At 42.3% G+C, this 17,206-nt stretch overlaps 1 protein-coding gene across 2 annotated transcripts in view; it reads right to left on the bottom strand.

Moving 5' to 3' along the window:
- NKAIN2 (sodium/potassium transporting ATPase interacting 2) overlaps positions 1 to 17,206 on the bottom strand; it is a 754,712-nt gene that overhangs the window by 10,195 nt on the left and 727,311 nt on the right. For both annotated transcript variants that reach the window (XM_016212728.2, XM_016212719.2), the window contains exon 5: positions 12,120 to 12,180. In XM_016212728.2, coding sequence (XP_016068214.2) covers positions 12,120 to 12,180 — 61 coding nt within the window. The remainder of the gene's footprint in view (positions 1 to 12,119; positions 12,181 to 17,206) is intronic.

Raw genomic sequence — 17,206 nt, 5'->3', positions numbered from 1 at the left:
ACATTTAGGTTCTTTACTGAGGGAATGAGAACTTTGCATTAGAATTTACTAGAGTTTTTCAGGGAATGGTGTAAGTGTAAAAGTCATTAGCAGAAGCTGAGGAAGGCTGGTGTAGGTCCATGGCAAGCCTTTAAATGCCCACTTGCTCGGTTAACTGTGGTCTGACAAGCAACAGGAGTAGCCTGTGTGACACAATGTAGAAAAAAGGAAAAATTTTATATTAAAAACGACATAGACCTGAGCGTCCATGTTTCAAATATTTCTGAAAATCACCTTGTAGGTTGTCCTAAAGGACACAGAGAGGGACTGGGACCAGCTGGTTTGTGGTCTGTGAGGTTTAGGCACGCCCGTGGGGAGAGGAGTGATCCAGTGGAGTGGGCAAGACTGATGACACTGAGAGCTCATCTTCCTGGATGAGCGGGAGGAGATGAGGTCAGTGCTTGGTGGGAGGACCACTTTGGAGAGGGGAAGCTTAACTGTTCCTCTCAGATTTGGGCAGGGCTGCAAGGAGACAAAAGAATAAATGCTGGGATAGAGTGTTTTTGAATTTCTGGGGGTGAAATGAGGATTATATATATATTTAACTATGTCTTTATTGACTCAGAGAGAGGAAGGGAGAGGGAGAGAGAGAGAGAGAGAAACATCAACGGTGAGAGAGTCATCGATGGGCTGCCTCCTGCAGGCCCCCAACTGGGGATCAGCCCGCAACCTGGGCATGTGCCCTGACCAGGAATCAAACTGCGATCTCCTGGATCCTAGGTCAATGCTCAACCGCTGAGCCATGCCGGCTGGGCAAGATTTTATGTTTGATAGCATTGATTTCCTCAGGTTTGGGTCCTAGGCTTAAGGAGCTTGGAAAGGTTGGGGACAGGCCGTTGGCAATTCAGCAGGAAGGCGGGAAGGGACTGTCAGCAGCGGAGGGCGGGGGGGTCGCTGAGCAGGAGAGAGCGTCCAGCCGAGTCAGTCGCTCTGTCCAGCAATGCGCTGCAGCCCAGGAGAGAAGTGGGGATCTGAACCTGAGCCTCGCCAGGCATGGATGGGGAAAGGAAGAAAGGGAGCCAAGGGTGCCAGTGAGAGCATCGGTGCCATTACTAATCCTGGAGCTAGATGAAGGCGAGAAAGATCCAGAGTGTGAGAAAAACAAAGGTTTCAGTGGAGGGAAGCCCCTAAATACAGAATAAAAGAATTCCTCCAGGAGGGCGGCGGGAGAGCAAGGTGGTAGAAAAGAGTCCACAGGCGGGCAGGGAATCTGCACACTGGTGACTGGGAAGAACCATTCGGTCTCCATAGGGACAGTGATCCAAGTCGGCCTCCCCGGTGAAGGAAATTAAGGGGGTGGATGACATGAGCGCCGATGAGGGGGATAAGAGCTGAGAAGGTCAATAGTTTGTAAAGCCGGAGTCAGAAAATTATGCCTCCAGACACCTTTAATACTTTCGATAGAGGCGGAGAAGCGAGCGGGGTGTGATGAAATCGCTAAGCACCTGTAGTTGCCCGGCTCCTTTTGTGCCGTGCTGTTTGGATGGATTAGGCTCACCAGCGTTTTGTCCTTGCTTGTTAGAATGGCTTTCAATTATATATGACATGCCTTTCAGTTGAAACTGAGAGTGTCATTACAAGCTATAGGTGAGCTAGTTAGACACGATTGGGTATGTTTCTCAGCTGACATCCAGAATATATTTAGAATGCACAGCCCACTTAGATGCAGTGGTCCTAATTGGGTGTGGGCACATTAATGTATGCATATTAGGAAAATAAAAGTAGAGCATGCATGCTATAATAATCCAATAGAGAAATACTCTTGCCTTGAATTTTTTGCTACCATAATCTTTGCATCATTTTGCAGCCTCCAGAAAGGAAAATCACCAAGCTCCTGAGCCTAAATTAATCATTTTTAGAAGGACAGTGGCAGTTTTAGGAAAGAGTGTCCAGCAGTTGCTCTAACCTTTTCATTGGTATTTAGGAAAGTTGAAACTAGATTTGCTATATCGAGCTCATTAAAAACACTTGTTACTCCTGTGTGAATTATGGTGTACATTTGGTCAATAGAGATCAGGCATACAGTCCTGTTTAAAAAAGGCACATCTATTTTGGCTGAATTGTACACAGCCCTCTGCTTTATCTTTTAGGTTTTAGTTTGAAATGTCACTTCCTCAGGGAAGAATTTCTAGTCTTCTTAACTGGACCAGGTGCCCCTGGGTGCATTCCCACCGCACCACCTGCTTTCCTTGTCTGACCTCTCATTACGCTTCAGTGCAATTCCCGGTGTGAACTGTGGCTGGACTGTAAGCACCATGAAGGCAGACAGTATCTCTGTGGTTCCCTGCCTCCAGCTAGCGACCAACCCACAGGCTACCCGAAAGTGTTCTCGAGAACTGGGTGTTGAAAGAATCTATCTAGAGTGTCACAGTGAAGTGACGTGGAAAATGTACTTAGAATCAAGAAGCTTAACTTCTGCTCCCAGTTCTGCCTCTAAATGACTGTTTGATTTGGAGCAAGTCAATTTGAGCATTCCTTTCCTCAGCTGTAAAATTAGAGGATTAAAGTAGGTGATTGCTAATGCTGTTCGTAGCTCTCTGGTTCTGCACAATTCCATATTGCTGGGATTGGTTTACATACCAATGGTATTAATAAAATATTTAGAAAGAGCAGATCGCAAAGGCACAGTGAGTGGGAAAATTAGGACTGAAGAATTAATTCCCTCCGGGTGTTGCTACTATTATGCATTGATTTTCCTAGTCAAGTTTCCAGGGAAATGGTCTGCCGAATAGGGCAATTGAAACCTGAGACGCGACAATTCCCAGCTGGAAAACAGAGCGATAGAAAAGATGGGGCCTGGGAGAGCGGAGTAGGATTGGCAGGTTTGGAGCCCACAGCAATACTGGCGCCCCATTCAGTTTATCTCAGTGAGGCAGGTGCATGGATGTGTGACCGAGTGCTTCCTTCCGCCTCTCTGCTCTTGGGAATTCCTTTAACATCAACTTCATTAGTTACAACGGCAGCAATCCATATCCAATTTTCTTTTTGTGTCAGGACTGTTCATGTATAAACTAGGCTCAGGATCCTTTGTTGGAAACATTTGCAATTAATCCTATAAACCAACAAACCAAAAATGCAAATTTTGCCCTGCCCGACCCCAGCCAACCCTGCTGACTCTGAGCCCTGACCACCAGCTATTATTACACAGAAATGAATGGAAATTCCCACTTCGGGCCTAACCTAATTTCAAGTGATAATAGGCGTGGATTCCCAGAAGCACTCTATGCCTCTTGATAGTAACATCCTAATTTCCTTTTCTGGTAAATGTTTTAAATAAGATTTTAGCACCAAAGGAAATTAACCTTTAAATTAATTGTAATTATAAAATGCCATCGCTGATTTTTGTCTTCAGCCTAATTACTTTCTATTATTTAAACAAACCTCACCTCCTGTGAGCTTCAAGTTTGTTTCCCCTTCACTCCCTGCGACACAAGGCCAACGGATCCCAGCAGAGGCCTCGCCAGTCTCCTCTCGGTGGCTGGAACAGCCTCATTTAAATGTCACACAGGCTGGAAGGTTCCCCTACACTCACCTAGGTGCTCCTTCAGCGCCACCTGGAAGGCTGCTGTGCTCAGGTTTCTGTCCCACATCCCTGGTGGCCATCCTTAGAGACGCAGTGTTTTTAGTCCTGCTGCTGTTATAAAGGAAACAGCTAAGGCCAGCCGCCGGTTTCCATTAGCTGCCACTTCCCAAAAGAAAGCACAACTGGGTGTGATGAAGTGGGCACCCTGCCAGCATCGTTTCTTATCACAGGACGGACTTCGTGTGGTCTTCTTCCAGCCGTCTCCGCTCCCCAGAGCTTCCAGAGTTCTGTTCCCTGTGCCAGCACTTTGTCCAGTTCTCATTTGTTCTTTCGAGTGGGGACGGAGGGACACAGCGGCTTGAGTCTGCGAGCACGTGTCTCTGCATCTGGTGCTAAAAGCACCCTGTTTTCCTGCCACCCAGCGGCTGGCTTTCTCGCGTCACTACCAAAGCGGGTTCAGAGATGATGAGGGAACAAGTACAGGAGCCTCAGCCTGGCGGGCCGGGCCGCAGACTCAGGAGCAGCGGCAGGATGATCAGGGGGAAGGCTTTTCTCGGAATCATTTCTGTAAACGTCGCCCCTTCTTCCCTTCACATTCTCTGGCTTTCTTTTCTAATTGAGGCTGATTTAAAAAACTTGGATATGATTCACCTGCTCTTAGATACCTTGAGCGTTCTGAATAAAGCACCCCCTTTATCACACCCCAGTTAAAGGTCCTCCTTCGCTAATCTGAATATTGTCACCTCAACACTGATTCTTTAGAAACAAGGGCCTTGCGCTTGATTCCATGACACAGGCACTAGAGTTAGGAACAGGGTCCTGATTGTTTTGAATCAATAAAAGATAGACAATGAATAGATTTCTCTCTCATATTTTTGAATTGGGAACATAAGAGTTATTTAAAGATAATCATAGTGCGGATGGGCATGTGTGAACGCGTGTGTGTGTGTAAAAGGCAGTGTAGTACAATGGAGGAGACGTGAGAAAGGGGCAAAGTAAGAAATAACTGTTGAAGAATCAGCCTCCACTTTGACCTGAATATCCCAACTGAAAAATGAAAGCTCGTAACAGTGTATTTTCTCTTCAGTGACCACAAGAGGGAGCAATTTAACAGTAGGCTGCAAAAAGAGCAGGGCTAATTTTGGGAGACTTACTGTAAAAATCGTTAGGTCTCACTGCTAGGGAATGCTGATGTCACTGACAGGAACTTGGGTGTGACTGACAGGAGGCATATATATACGTAGGCATTGTTTCGGGGTCAATATTTATTTAGTCTTTTACATATGACAGCATGCTTTTGTTTTTCCTTTTATTTGCTTAGGAAACGACAAAAGGTGCTTTATTCTAACTGGTTATTCATTTAACTAAACTGGGGTCTAAGGAAATGTCACATTTCCTTAGCAGTTTCCATACAGTCCAGGAAATGTTTGTGCAGAGGTGAATGGTTCATCCATTGATTTCCCAGATACTTACTGAATCCTGCTCTAGGGTGGGGATACGTGAGATACTGAGGATATAGTGGTGGCCAAGAGAGGTGTGGTCCCCAGCGGCATCCCCTAATGCTCTCTAACTCTGAAGGAGTCAATATGTGCTGTGTTGGTGTCAAAAGTTCACAAATAAGCTCAGTGACCATGGGCACATCTTTTAATCTTTATGGGTCTATAAAATTAAGGTGCTGAAATAGAGCTATAGGCAATAGTTTTCCATCATTTTAAACCCTGCAGTATTCTTAGTCCAAAAGAAATCTTAAGCAGAAGAAAAAGTTGTAAAATTAAACAAATGCAGAGCTCTGTGCTTTGGGGAGTTGGAGACGGAGCAAGGTGACACCCTCTACCTTGTCCCACCAAGGTTTTGAAGAGCCTGGCTAGACATTCGTAGCATTCAAAGTTTGGAGCTCCAGGCTCTGATAATGTGAGATTCTGTTCGGAGATGGGGAAGTAATGTCAAGTTTCGTGTTGAGAGGGAGGCTGGCAGATATGGACAATATTATTTCACTCAGCCACCTTCAGAATTCCAAAACACATGTTATAAAGAGATGATAAAACAATAATGTTCTACCCTTTCATTTGACTGCTTGAGTATGATACTTGAAAAGTAAAACAGACACATAATCCTCATAACTCTGCCTGTCAACCCCACACCCAAGAAGTTGGCACCTTTTTTTAAAACTGCTAATTGCCTTCCCCTTGGGTTATGTTTGTAAAGTGATTTATAAATAATAAGAAAGCAAGCTCAGATGTGTGGTGTGGCCCTAACAACCAGGTAGACAGAGGAAGGAAGGAAGGAAGGAAGAAAGGAAGGAAGGAAGGAAGGAAGGAAGGAAGGGAGGGAGGGAGGGAGGGAGGGAGGGAGGGAGGGAGGGAGGGAGGGAGGGAGGGAGGGAGGGAGGAAGGAAGGAAGGAAGGAAGGAAGGAAGGAAGGAAGGAAGGAAGGAAGGAAGGAAGGAAGGAAGGAAGGAAGGAAGGAAGGAAGGAAGGAAGGAAGACCAGGAGGCATATAATGTGTGAAAATGTTAACTGAGAACCAACTCAAAATTGTGGGGTCATTCTATTTTTTATATCTGTATTTTCTATACATTCTCCAGTCAACAGACATTCCTTTATAAACAGGAAGAAACAAATATTTTTAACTGGGGGAGTAGTCCTCCCTGCCCCCGCCCCCAGCTTCCCTCACAGGTAGGAGAGTACATGATTGTGCTCAAAGAATTGCACCCAAACTCAGTGATCTTGACAAACTGGAAAAATGACCAAAACATGCAGAATGGAGTTCAATACACGGACGCGCAGCCAGCAGGCTTTAGAAGAAAAATCAAACACAAATAACAGAAAATTATTAGCCTCAGAGAAGTGAATAATTTCCTGTGGTTTGCTTTTCAAATGAAAGATTCTATAAATCGATTGTGACTTTTATCCCAAGGCCAGTGATTCTGAAGAATTCAGGACAGGTTTTTATGAACTTGTGCTTGGTTGGTGGGGTCCTGCATGTGTGCCTCTATGTGTTTAAACATCTAGAATTCATTTTTCAATATTTTCCCTGAAATAAGTCCTCTAAAATATATTTTTAAGGTGACATTCCATAACTTTCTCCAGATTATTTTAACATTGAATAACACTTGCAAATATATCAGATCTCTTTTAGAAAAGATAGTGCCTACTTAGAAAAAATGGACTCCCCCCCTTTTTTTAGAGGACTGATATTTAGCTTTAGCTCAACCATTAAGCAAAAGGTTTATAAGAAAATATAATTAAATTTGAGAAAACAAATAATGATTTTTTTCTATTATGGATTAGTGATATTTTTCATCTAACAATGCTAATGAAGCAGAGGCGTAAATTCTTAGTCCTACCACTGCAAGTAGACATCTGACTGTGGTGCAGAGCTGAGGATTAGGTGAGGGAAGAGCTGCATAGTGTATAATAACCGGCGCATCGGACCAGGAATCTCAGAACATTTTATTTCTTTCACAGACTATTGTGAAAGAGAACAAGTAGAGGGCATAGAAAAGACTGGAGGTCATAAGGAAAACTCAGCATGGCTGGCAACAAACGGTGCACTGAAGAGCCAGCCACAAAGCCAGCTCAGCAAGGGGCGTCCGCTTTCCTGGAGGATGCCTTTTCCCCTAAGACATGTGGCTGCCTTTTCATGAGCAAATATATAAAATATGCTGTGATGGTTGCCCCACTGAAACAGGGTTCAAGTGTCAAGGCGCACCCTCTGGAGCGGGGTCCAAGCTTTTTCCTGGTGAGGAGCTTCTCATCTGAAGGCAGGTCACCCTGGCCCGTGGCAGGAGATGCTGACCGTGTATTCCTGCCAGCAGGTGGTGCGCACGGAGCCCAGGAGGCCCGGAGCCGTGCGGCCTGGACCCCTTACCCACAGGCGGTTGATGGGCCCGTGAGCCAAGCCAGCCTGGCCCTGTGCCCCACAGGTATTTTCAAATATCCAGGAGCCACATGGTGTGCGTGTGTGTGTCTGTGTGTGTGTGTGTGTGTATGGAATGTTATAAGCTGAGTTGTGTTCCCCCCAATTTATATACTGAAGGCCTGACCTCCCATGTTACTGTTTTTGGAGATGAAGCCTTTAAAGAGGTAATTAATGTAAAATGAGGCCATAAGGGTGGGGCCCTAATTCAATAGGTCCGGTGTCCTTATAAGAAGAAAAAGAGACACCACAGTCATGTACGCACAGACAAGGAAGTCCACGTGAGGACAAAGCAAGAAGTCGGTCATCTGTAAGCCAAAGAAGCAGGCTTTAGAAGGACCCAAACCTGCCAGCACCTCGATCTTGGACTTCTAGCCTTATGAACTGTGTTGGTGAAGCCACCCAGTTTCTGTATTTTGCTATTGCAGCCCCAGGTGACTGATACCTGGGGACAGAAGTGTCCCACCTTCCTGTTTGCCAGCTCTGCTCCCAGGGTGGCTGCTGTCTCCCGGGAAGCACAGCAGATGGCAGTGCTGTCCTGTGAGTGTGCACAGCCAGCCGGCCTGTCAGGCTGCGGCTCTGGCTTAGATAACCAAAGGGTAAGAGATGTAAACTTCAAGGTCCAGGCTTTTTCATGGGAAAAACCAACAGCTTTGCATTAAAATGTCCACATAAATATTAATCAAACTGGGCTCTAGAAAAACAAATGAGATTCTGTTTAAAAGGAGAAATAAGGTAAACAAAATTCTCAGGCATTTGACATGCAATCTCACTCCCTCTTGTTCAAGGCTGACTTGTTGCTATTTCATGGCATCTAAGTTTGAGTCTGTGCCCCTGGAGCCTGGACCCTCTCCATTGCTCCCAGAGGTCTCTGCCTGGGAGGCTCCCTGGCCACAGTTGCTGCTGAGGCCTGAAGTGTCAAAACTGAGCACGTGGCTGGTCAGCTTCATACTGACACCAAGAATACTTTAATCTTCCATTTGCCATAATTGGGCCTTTATCTCAGCACAGAACTGCCCTCTGTTCCTTAAGGGGCTCTGAGGAATGGAAACTCAACTAATTAGGCAGCAGGTAGCCAGCACCTCCTCCTGCACGACACTCCTATCAGGATGCTTCATTACCAATCCACAGCAGGCGAGAATAGACACAGAGATCCAGCTCTTCCCTGATTACACAGACATTAAGCTTTTCCCATACATCAGGGTGCACTTTCTGAGAGCGTGTGTGTGTGTGTGTGTGTGTGTGCGTGCTTGACTTTCATCAAGTCAGAATATTTTAAAGGATCAAAATAATTTCCTTTGTGACATAATCACCAAAAATTAGACAGAGACTTCTTTACCCTTGAGCATTAGAAGTCATGTGTTCTAAGGAGTGTCTGGAGATGAACATACAGACAAATGACCAAAACTGTGATAATTCATGGAAATATCAACCGAAAGTATTGTACCCAACACTCGTGACTGTCCATTTATGTGCGAATGGCCACAAGTAAATGAACCTAACTGGACAGAGGACTGGCCCCAGTGAGCATCTCCTGCAGGCTGTTTAGTTCCTTGACACTCTAAGGTAAGCCTCAGTCTACTTGGATATAAAAATAAACGAGTAATTCATATCTTGCCCACTGAGCAAAAAGACTAAAATGATAAAACTTGCCTTTGAGAAGTTGGAGTAATAATGAAGGAAGAGCTAATACATATAAAGACAGAAGCATTATTTTAGAGTCTTTTGGAAAATGGTTTATTTGATGCTTGAAAGATAAACCTGATCTTCCAAAAGATGTTTAACTTTGGCCAAAACTAGATCTAGGGCAGAATTTCCTAAAATGTGTTTTCTGGAATTCTAATTCTCTAGAATATTAAGATTTCTTATGAAAAAGCATTCTGTTTTCAGATGTTTGGGATATTACTACACTTTTAATTTTTGTAAATTGATGCCTTAACATATACAGAATGACCACTGGCTGATCCCAGGTAAGCCCTAGCTCACCTAAAACATCTGGAGACTTTAGATAAGCCCAAACCATATTTTCTAACAGTCACACTGAACACAAATTTCACAAGGTGCCACTTTCAAACTTTGCTAGCTAATACTAAACCTGCTTAGCCTGCCTTGCTCAATTCTTTAGATGGAAAGAAACCACGATAAAGGTGCTTGCCCACAGTTCCGCTCTCTCTCCACCTTGCGACCTACCCTGGTGCTTCCTGGCGCTTTCTGTGTGGCCCTCTGTGGCATGCAGTGTTCTCCCCAGGAAACTATGAGTATAATAAACCCACAAAACTATTTGTGGTTTCTCTCTTTGATCTGTGCTTGGCTTCATTATACCTCACCCAAGGCAATATGGTTAAAACAAAAATATAGAAAAATGTAAGAAAAATGGAACATACTTCTTTATTGCAGTAGTCACAAAGACGTGAATATGTAACCATGCATTCTAAATTTTCAGTGTCAGACTTGTTTGGCTTTGGGATCTTTTTTGAGCAGTACATCTTATGGAATCAGCATTTCTGAGATCCCCTCTGGGAGGCACTATTCTGGAGAGATACTGATGATCTGTCTAGGACACTGGGTATTCAGTATTTTGTGAAGTTAAAAATGCACTAGCATCACTGTGACATGAAATCAATCATTATAGTCTAAGGAACTCAACTCTCATATCAAATTTAACCTGTAGACTTTCCTTTCATTAAAGATTTGGCACAAAAACACTGAATGGTAACAACTGAATGCACTTACATAATTTGTGGAGTCTGCACATTTTAAAATCCATAAACCTATTGCCCTTCCTAATTTGAATACATCTTTTGTGCATAAGACAAGTGCTTACTAGATGTCTTCTCTTGTATATTCATTAGGCACCTTCACCTCAACCTGTTCAAATTGAACCACTTTTCACATTCCCGTTCTATTTTCCTCAAGTGACATCTCCATGGACCCAGTCACTTATACCCGAAACCCAGGAACCTATCAGTTCCTTCATTGTCCTTACACAGCACCATCCACAGCCCATTAATCATTTTGTCCCAGCATGTGTCATCGACACCACGGTTCTCAGCGAGACCTCACCATCCTGTCTCTCCGGCATTGTCATGGTGTCTAACTAGTCTCCCTTCCCCTAACCTGCCTCATTGCCCCCAACATCTTTCCTCCACACTGATACCACTGTGATTTTTCTAAAGTGATTACATTTTGATTACATTATTCTGTTTTTATACAATACAATTGATTTGTCATCGTGCTATACAAAAGGAAGCCCAAATTCCTCACCCTGTCATACCATTTTTCTACTGTCTTTTCTCTCTTTCCTGATCTCCTCTGGACACCCATCTCTAGTACAGGATGCGATCCAGCCACGTCAACCCGGCCTCTCTGCCCCCACCATGACCGGCTGTGAGATGCCTTGGTGCTTCTCCACCTCTTACCTGGACCCTCTCACTCACACGCTGGCTCCCCTACTCATCTTTCATCTATTCATCTCCCAAGACCGAGCTCAAGAGTGTCCTTTCCTATGAAGCATTTCCTGGCCCCTTGCCTCTCTCCCCCTACTATACGCTCTAGAGGGTTTTATGATACTTATTTGTCCATGTTTGCTTTCACCTACCAGATGGTAAATTCCTAGAGGTAAAACATTGTGGTTTACGAATCTTAAAATCTCCAAAGCCTGACAGAGCACTTGATGCATTGAAAAGTGTTTTACAAATGCCTTTTTAGCAACAAGGCCATCATTTCCTTTCACACACAAAATAATATAAACTATGCACTCTGTGTTCCTCCAATCATCCCGTAACAGGGCCGTGAATTCTCCTCTTTTTTTCCCTCTGTCTCAAACCCCAATCATTATGAATATTTTTGGAAACCAAAAAGAATGACTCCCAATTTTGATTTTCCCTGAGTAAATATAGCTGCATGGGTAAATAGCCATGACAGTGCTGAGAGACTAGGAGGAACTTCTTCCAGGCCTCCTCTTTCAGGTCCTTCAGAGGCACGGAAGGAGTGAAACCTTGTACCGTCCAGCTTTGGAAGAGCAGAGGACAGTGGAGCCACTCGGAGGCCTGTGGGAGGGCACCACCGAGTCAACTCTGGGTCAAGCAATAGGACTCAATGCTGAGACCGAGGCATAGAGTTTTAGCTATTTGAATCAAAGTGTAGGAACAAAAAGGAAATATAAAAAATTGCTTTTCTGAAGATACATTTTAAAAGTTAATCTGAAGTCAGTTTTTGTGAGAGTTTTAGTAACTATTGCAAATTGTTGACTGTTTAGGTTTATAGTCTTGGGTAAAACTGATTAGCTATCAGTACTAATAAATGGTTTCTAAAAAGAGAACAGTCAAGTGAACCACGTTTAAAAATCACTTCTGCCTCCAGTTTCCCCTCTATATTCCCTACTTGAATTGTTGTAAGAGGAATAGATCTTAAAAGTACTTTCCAATAAGAAAGAGATATGTTTTCAAAATGAATCCTTCCCCAATGTTTCACTATCCTGTACACTTTTATGAAAACACTTTAGCCCTATGGATGCAAAAGGCTTATTGCCTATTCTAATGTGTGGGAGATACTGTCTGGGAACTAGTAAGGCTAGGTAGGAGGCAGTAAAGGAGAGGCTTTGAACTTGAAAGAAACAGAATAGAGCTTTAATACTTACAGCTGTCCTCTTCTTCAGTTATACATTTCACAACATAACAGGCGTAGATGAACCCTGCCAGCTGAAACAAAACAAAGACGCTTTAGACATGAGGCAAAGGCGACAGACCTGGAGCTCGCTGGGGGAGCGACTGTTCAAAGGCAGGTGGTTTACGACTAGATCTGGTGTTCCAGAATGGTCCATCAGGCTGCGTCTCAACCCATGTGGATTCCTGATTCAAGGAAGCTTACCTGTCTGATAAGTAAATATTTCCCTCTGACCTGCGATTATGTGTAAGATTTGCTAATTGCCAGGAGATCTAAAGCAAGTTATTTTAGGTGCAGGAAAAGAAAAAAGAATTATAGCCATTCATTAATGCAATAACATTTGCATTTGTGCCCATCAACTTCTAATTTACTTACATTAGTCACTAACTATCATAAAATTATTTTCAGGGAAAAATATTAAGGAGATTCCATGGCATGTTGCATGAACACTTTATAAGTAAAAAGACTTCTTATTTAGACCTGTAACAGGAACTGGGTATACCAAGTACAGTTAGGATGATATGTTACAGAGGAGCCCTGCAGTAGACACCTGTCAGTCATGAGTATCACAGCGCATTGAATTCAGAATATACACATCACAAAGTCCTTTCAGAAACATACCACAAAAGGTCACTATGGTCAGGCAAGTCTTCGCTTACTGAAACTGGTAGCTGCACAGGAGCACAGCAAAGTTCTTTGATATCTATCCCCTCAGACTGAGTGATTTTGTGACCCTTCATATCAGTATAATAGTCATTTAGTCAAATTATGAGCACAGCTAGAAGGAAGTAAACTGATATACTTCTTGATAAATGGAAAAATTGTTACCCCAAATAATCGAGTTTGGGGAAATCTTTAGAAGTATGTCCTCAGAGCTGAGATGAAGATTATTCATGGCGGCATTTGAGAAAGGCATTGATCTTGCTGAGACCTGACCCTACAGACCAGTATTTGTTTTGTTTTTTATTAAATTTATTGGGGTGACAATGGTTAATATGAACATATAGGTTTCAGGTATGGGTTTCTATGTTATAAGATCTGTATATTGCTCTGTGTGCCCACCATCCAAAGTCATATCTTCTCCCGTCACCATATAGTAAGACCCCCTTCACTCCCTACAGGACAGTATTTGGTGTGGGGGCGGGAACACTAGAAAAGGCTGCGGTCTTGGGAAGCTGAGAAACACGGCTGCCCTGCCTGATAAGCCCAATGAAGTTGTTTTATTAGATGACAGGAATCCTTCTGGAAGATGTGAGTAGAGCATTTTAAGTCAGAGAGGACACTCTTAGGTATTTAACAAGCACAGAACTATTTGGAGACAAAGTGGGTCCAGTTAAAAGAAATTTGAGACAATTTGTAATTTCTGTTTGAAGGAAAACTGGCACGGGATGAATCAGGGGCTGTCCTGGCACAAAAGTAGTGCCCCTGGTTGGGGGGAGGAATGGATGGGAGAGAAGACTATGCAACATATTCTTCAGGGGCTTGTTTTCAGATCCCAGATGAGAGGGCATGTGTACCCCCTGCCCTCCAAACCCAGATGTAGCATCTGAACCACGACACATAAGAGACAGCTAACTAAGGATACCGCTGATGTTATATTAGCAGAGTTAGTTTTCTTTTAAAAAAAATCTTCAAAAAATCATCAGATCAGCATTTTTCTCTTTGAATTATATGTTGCTATTGGCAATAAAATAGCAATTGTAAGAACTATTTTCTTATGTAATAGAATCATCAGGATCATTGTTTTTATGGGACTTATTTTTCAAGTACAGGGTACTATTAAAAACCAGTGTCTCCCATTTGGTTTTAGTGAAGACTTTGATTTGACCAAACAAAATCACATGGTGATTTGAGCATTTTCATGGGTACTGGAAAAATAGATTATACTAACACTTCTTAATCTTTATCCACCAGGACACATAAATGTGCTCTAGTCATTTAGTGACCTGGTCCCACTGATTCTCTGTCATTGTACTTGGAAAGGACTGTGGCTAGGTAAAGAGGCAATGGTTTGGTTAACTGCCCTGGGTATGTCTATAGCTTCTCCCTTTCCTCCACATGAAGCCCTTACCATCCATGGCTAAATGTTACAGATTTATCAATAATATGTCTCTTCAGTTTTAAATACTTATTACTTGAATTATCTATAAAGCATATTTTTTTAAAACAAAATCACGAACTTTTCTTTTGATTCTTACTTACCGTATAATTACTTCAGGAATAAAGATGTAGGTAAACAGCATTGATAAATTGTGAGATTCAGGGCCAAAAAGTTTAAATTTTTCATTAAGGTGTCACAAGATCCTAGATTATTAACTGCACTTCTCTCCCAGAACACAGGGAAGGAACTGCATTCTGCTTACCAGTGATCTTTTAATTGTATTTCGTTGCATTCTTTAACTATCAGGGGAGGCTCCTTTGATAGAAGAGTAAATCCTGCTGCATTTCATTACAAAAGCTTGCTGATTAAGAGAACTTTAGCTTTTAAATTGGTCTCCTCTAAATACAAATGAAAATTTGTTTCCCCAGTTAATCAAGATTCATAAACCCCTGTTATCTTCTAATTTTCCTACACCATATAAATTTCTAATTTAATTTTTACTCCCTCATAGCAATTTATAAAACTTACCTATAGAAAAGGGGTTTCAAATCATTTCTAACAACTCTGAATGCCTCCTATAATGTGCAACTCTGCTAATTGCTACCTGGGCTGCAAAGATGAGCTAAGCCAGGGTTTCTCAATCTCAACATCAATGACATTTTCGGTTAAGCAATTTTTGTGTGTGAGGATGTTTAACCAGTAACATCTTACCATCAAGACAGTTGACAATTGGGACAACCAAATATGTCAGCGGACATTGCCATATGTCCTTAAGGGGAAAAATTGCCACTGGTGAGAGCTACTGTTTTAGATACAATCCTATCCTAAAGGAATTTGCAATCTTATCGCAAGGACACACATATAATTATAATTTGAAGTAAATTAAGATAAGTATCAGAAGGAAGGAATAAAACTGAATGTCTACAGAGTGTGAAACAAAAACATTGAATGCCTACTAAGCGATTACTGAAAAATTACAATATTTTCCATGGAATACAAATCCTTCCTAATGTTATACTTAGCTCACTTTCTAGCCTCATTTCCCACCACTCCTATTCTCAAAATTGATGCCAGTAGTAAGCTGTAGGTGGTGCGCTGAAATGTATCAGGTGGTTTTCCTCCTCTGTCCTTTCACGCGTTAACCCATTCTGCCAATGGAGCATGCGGATGCCCTACACCTCCTGCTCCCTCCCTTCCTGCTCAGCCTTGCACCTTTGAGCAATTCTAACTCACCCTTTAAGACTAAATTAAAGTGCTGTCTCTCCCAAGAGCTGGAAAATCATTATCAGGGTAAGGTGTAGGTTGGCACGCTGGAGATAAACCTCAAGAGATGGAAGGACTTTGAGAGGGGAAAAGAGAGGACGTCTTCCAAACAGAACTCAGAAAAGCTCTGGGAAGGTGTAAATTATTATTCAGGAAGGGGCAAATGGCCTGGTGCAGCAGAGCCTGGGCAACGTGAAGGGGCGTGATGGTGCCTGAAGCAGAGCACAGTGACTTATGTTGTCAAAGTAGATCTGAGTACCTGGAATTAAGAAACAATTATTTTATTTTGTTTCTTTTTAAAAGATGGCTAGAATAATAATAAAAGTTACCAGTGATATTATACTAGGCAAGCCTACAATTATCCACTTTGAAAAACCCAAAATATTCTGGTTGTATTAGTTTTTGGCATTCAAAGAAGAGCTAAGCCTAACTGTGCTTATTTTTATTCAGCTTTTCACCTTGATACATCTAATATGATTTGTTCACTTCTAATTCACCTGATAGGGAATTACATATTATCTTGATATCGTTACTAGCTGAAAGGAAATATTTTTCTCTCTATAACTAAATCAGATTGAAATACTTTTTTTAAAATCTACAAACCAAATTATGATGGTAAGTTACAGAAACTCACTTAGAAGCTAATAGATAAGAAGTAATTGAAGTCTGTTGGTAAGTATTTAGAAAGATTCAATCGTAGTAATTGGAAGTGTAGCAACCTTAGTGTCTTAAATTCTATCATTTGGACTTCTGTTGCCAGGAACTTGGAATAAATGTACTTTCCCGTAACTCCCCCACTATGTACAACTAAAGCCCTTGGATATTATATATGTACCAAACATAGGAAGAATCTGAAAGACAGAAAGGAGGTAGGTTGGCCAGGAACCTTGGGACCCAGGAAAGGACATGTGAATGAGTGCTCAATATTTTCCTTTTGGCTCATATATATCAGACTTGGAGCGAAAGAAGCCCACAACCCAGAAATGCCAATGGACACAGACAAAAAAGCCCAACAAATGCCTGCTCTCTCTAGCCAAAGAATCAGGAGAGGGACAGCTTAGCAAGACAAAAAATTATATGACAATAATAGCTTTTCTTCAGTCAACACCATGGAAAAAAAGGTAGGCCCACTCTTTAAGCACAGCAGCCAAGAATGGGGAGCCAAGACTTTCCTCCTGGCCAGGCTGTGGTGTCTGAGAAGTCAGGGTGGGAGCCTGGACTTTCACTCCTGCCAGGAAGGAGAAAGCCCTTCTCCCTAGTGTCAGCAGAGACCACGTTGGGAATTTAGACATCCAGGCTTGATCTAGAGTTTCATAACATAATACTCCAAATGTCCATGTTTCAATTTAAAATTACTCATCATACCAATAAGGATGGGGTTCTCAACCTGAATGAAAATATAAATAAATGAGAGCTAACACAGAGAACTGGATGACAGATATTAGAATTATCTGTAGGTAGATGTTAGAATTAAAGTAGGTATCACAAAAAAATGCTCTAACAAACAGTTACAAACATGCCTGAAATAAATGCAAAATAGTTAAATCAAAGAAATAGAAGATATAAAGAAGAACCAAATGGAAAATTTAGAACTAAAAAAATGCAATAACAAAAAAACAAAACAAAACAACAAAACTGCAAATGAAGGAGGCAGAAGAATCAGTGAACTTGAAAACAGGACAATAGAAATAACCGGA

Source organism: Miniopterus natalensis, chromosome 5 (assembly GCF_054644295.1).
Source record: "Miniopterus natalensis isolate mMinNat1 chromosome 5, mMinNat1.hap1, whole genome shotgun sequence".
Lineage (NCBI taxonomy): Eukaryota > Metazoa > Chordata > Mammalia > Chiroptera > Miniopteridae > Miniopterus > Miniopterus natalensis.
The sequence above is the reverse complement of the archived record's forward strand: the minus strand, read 5'-3'. Positions and strand labels throughout refer to the sequence as shown.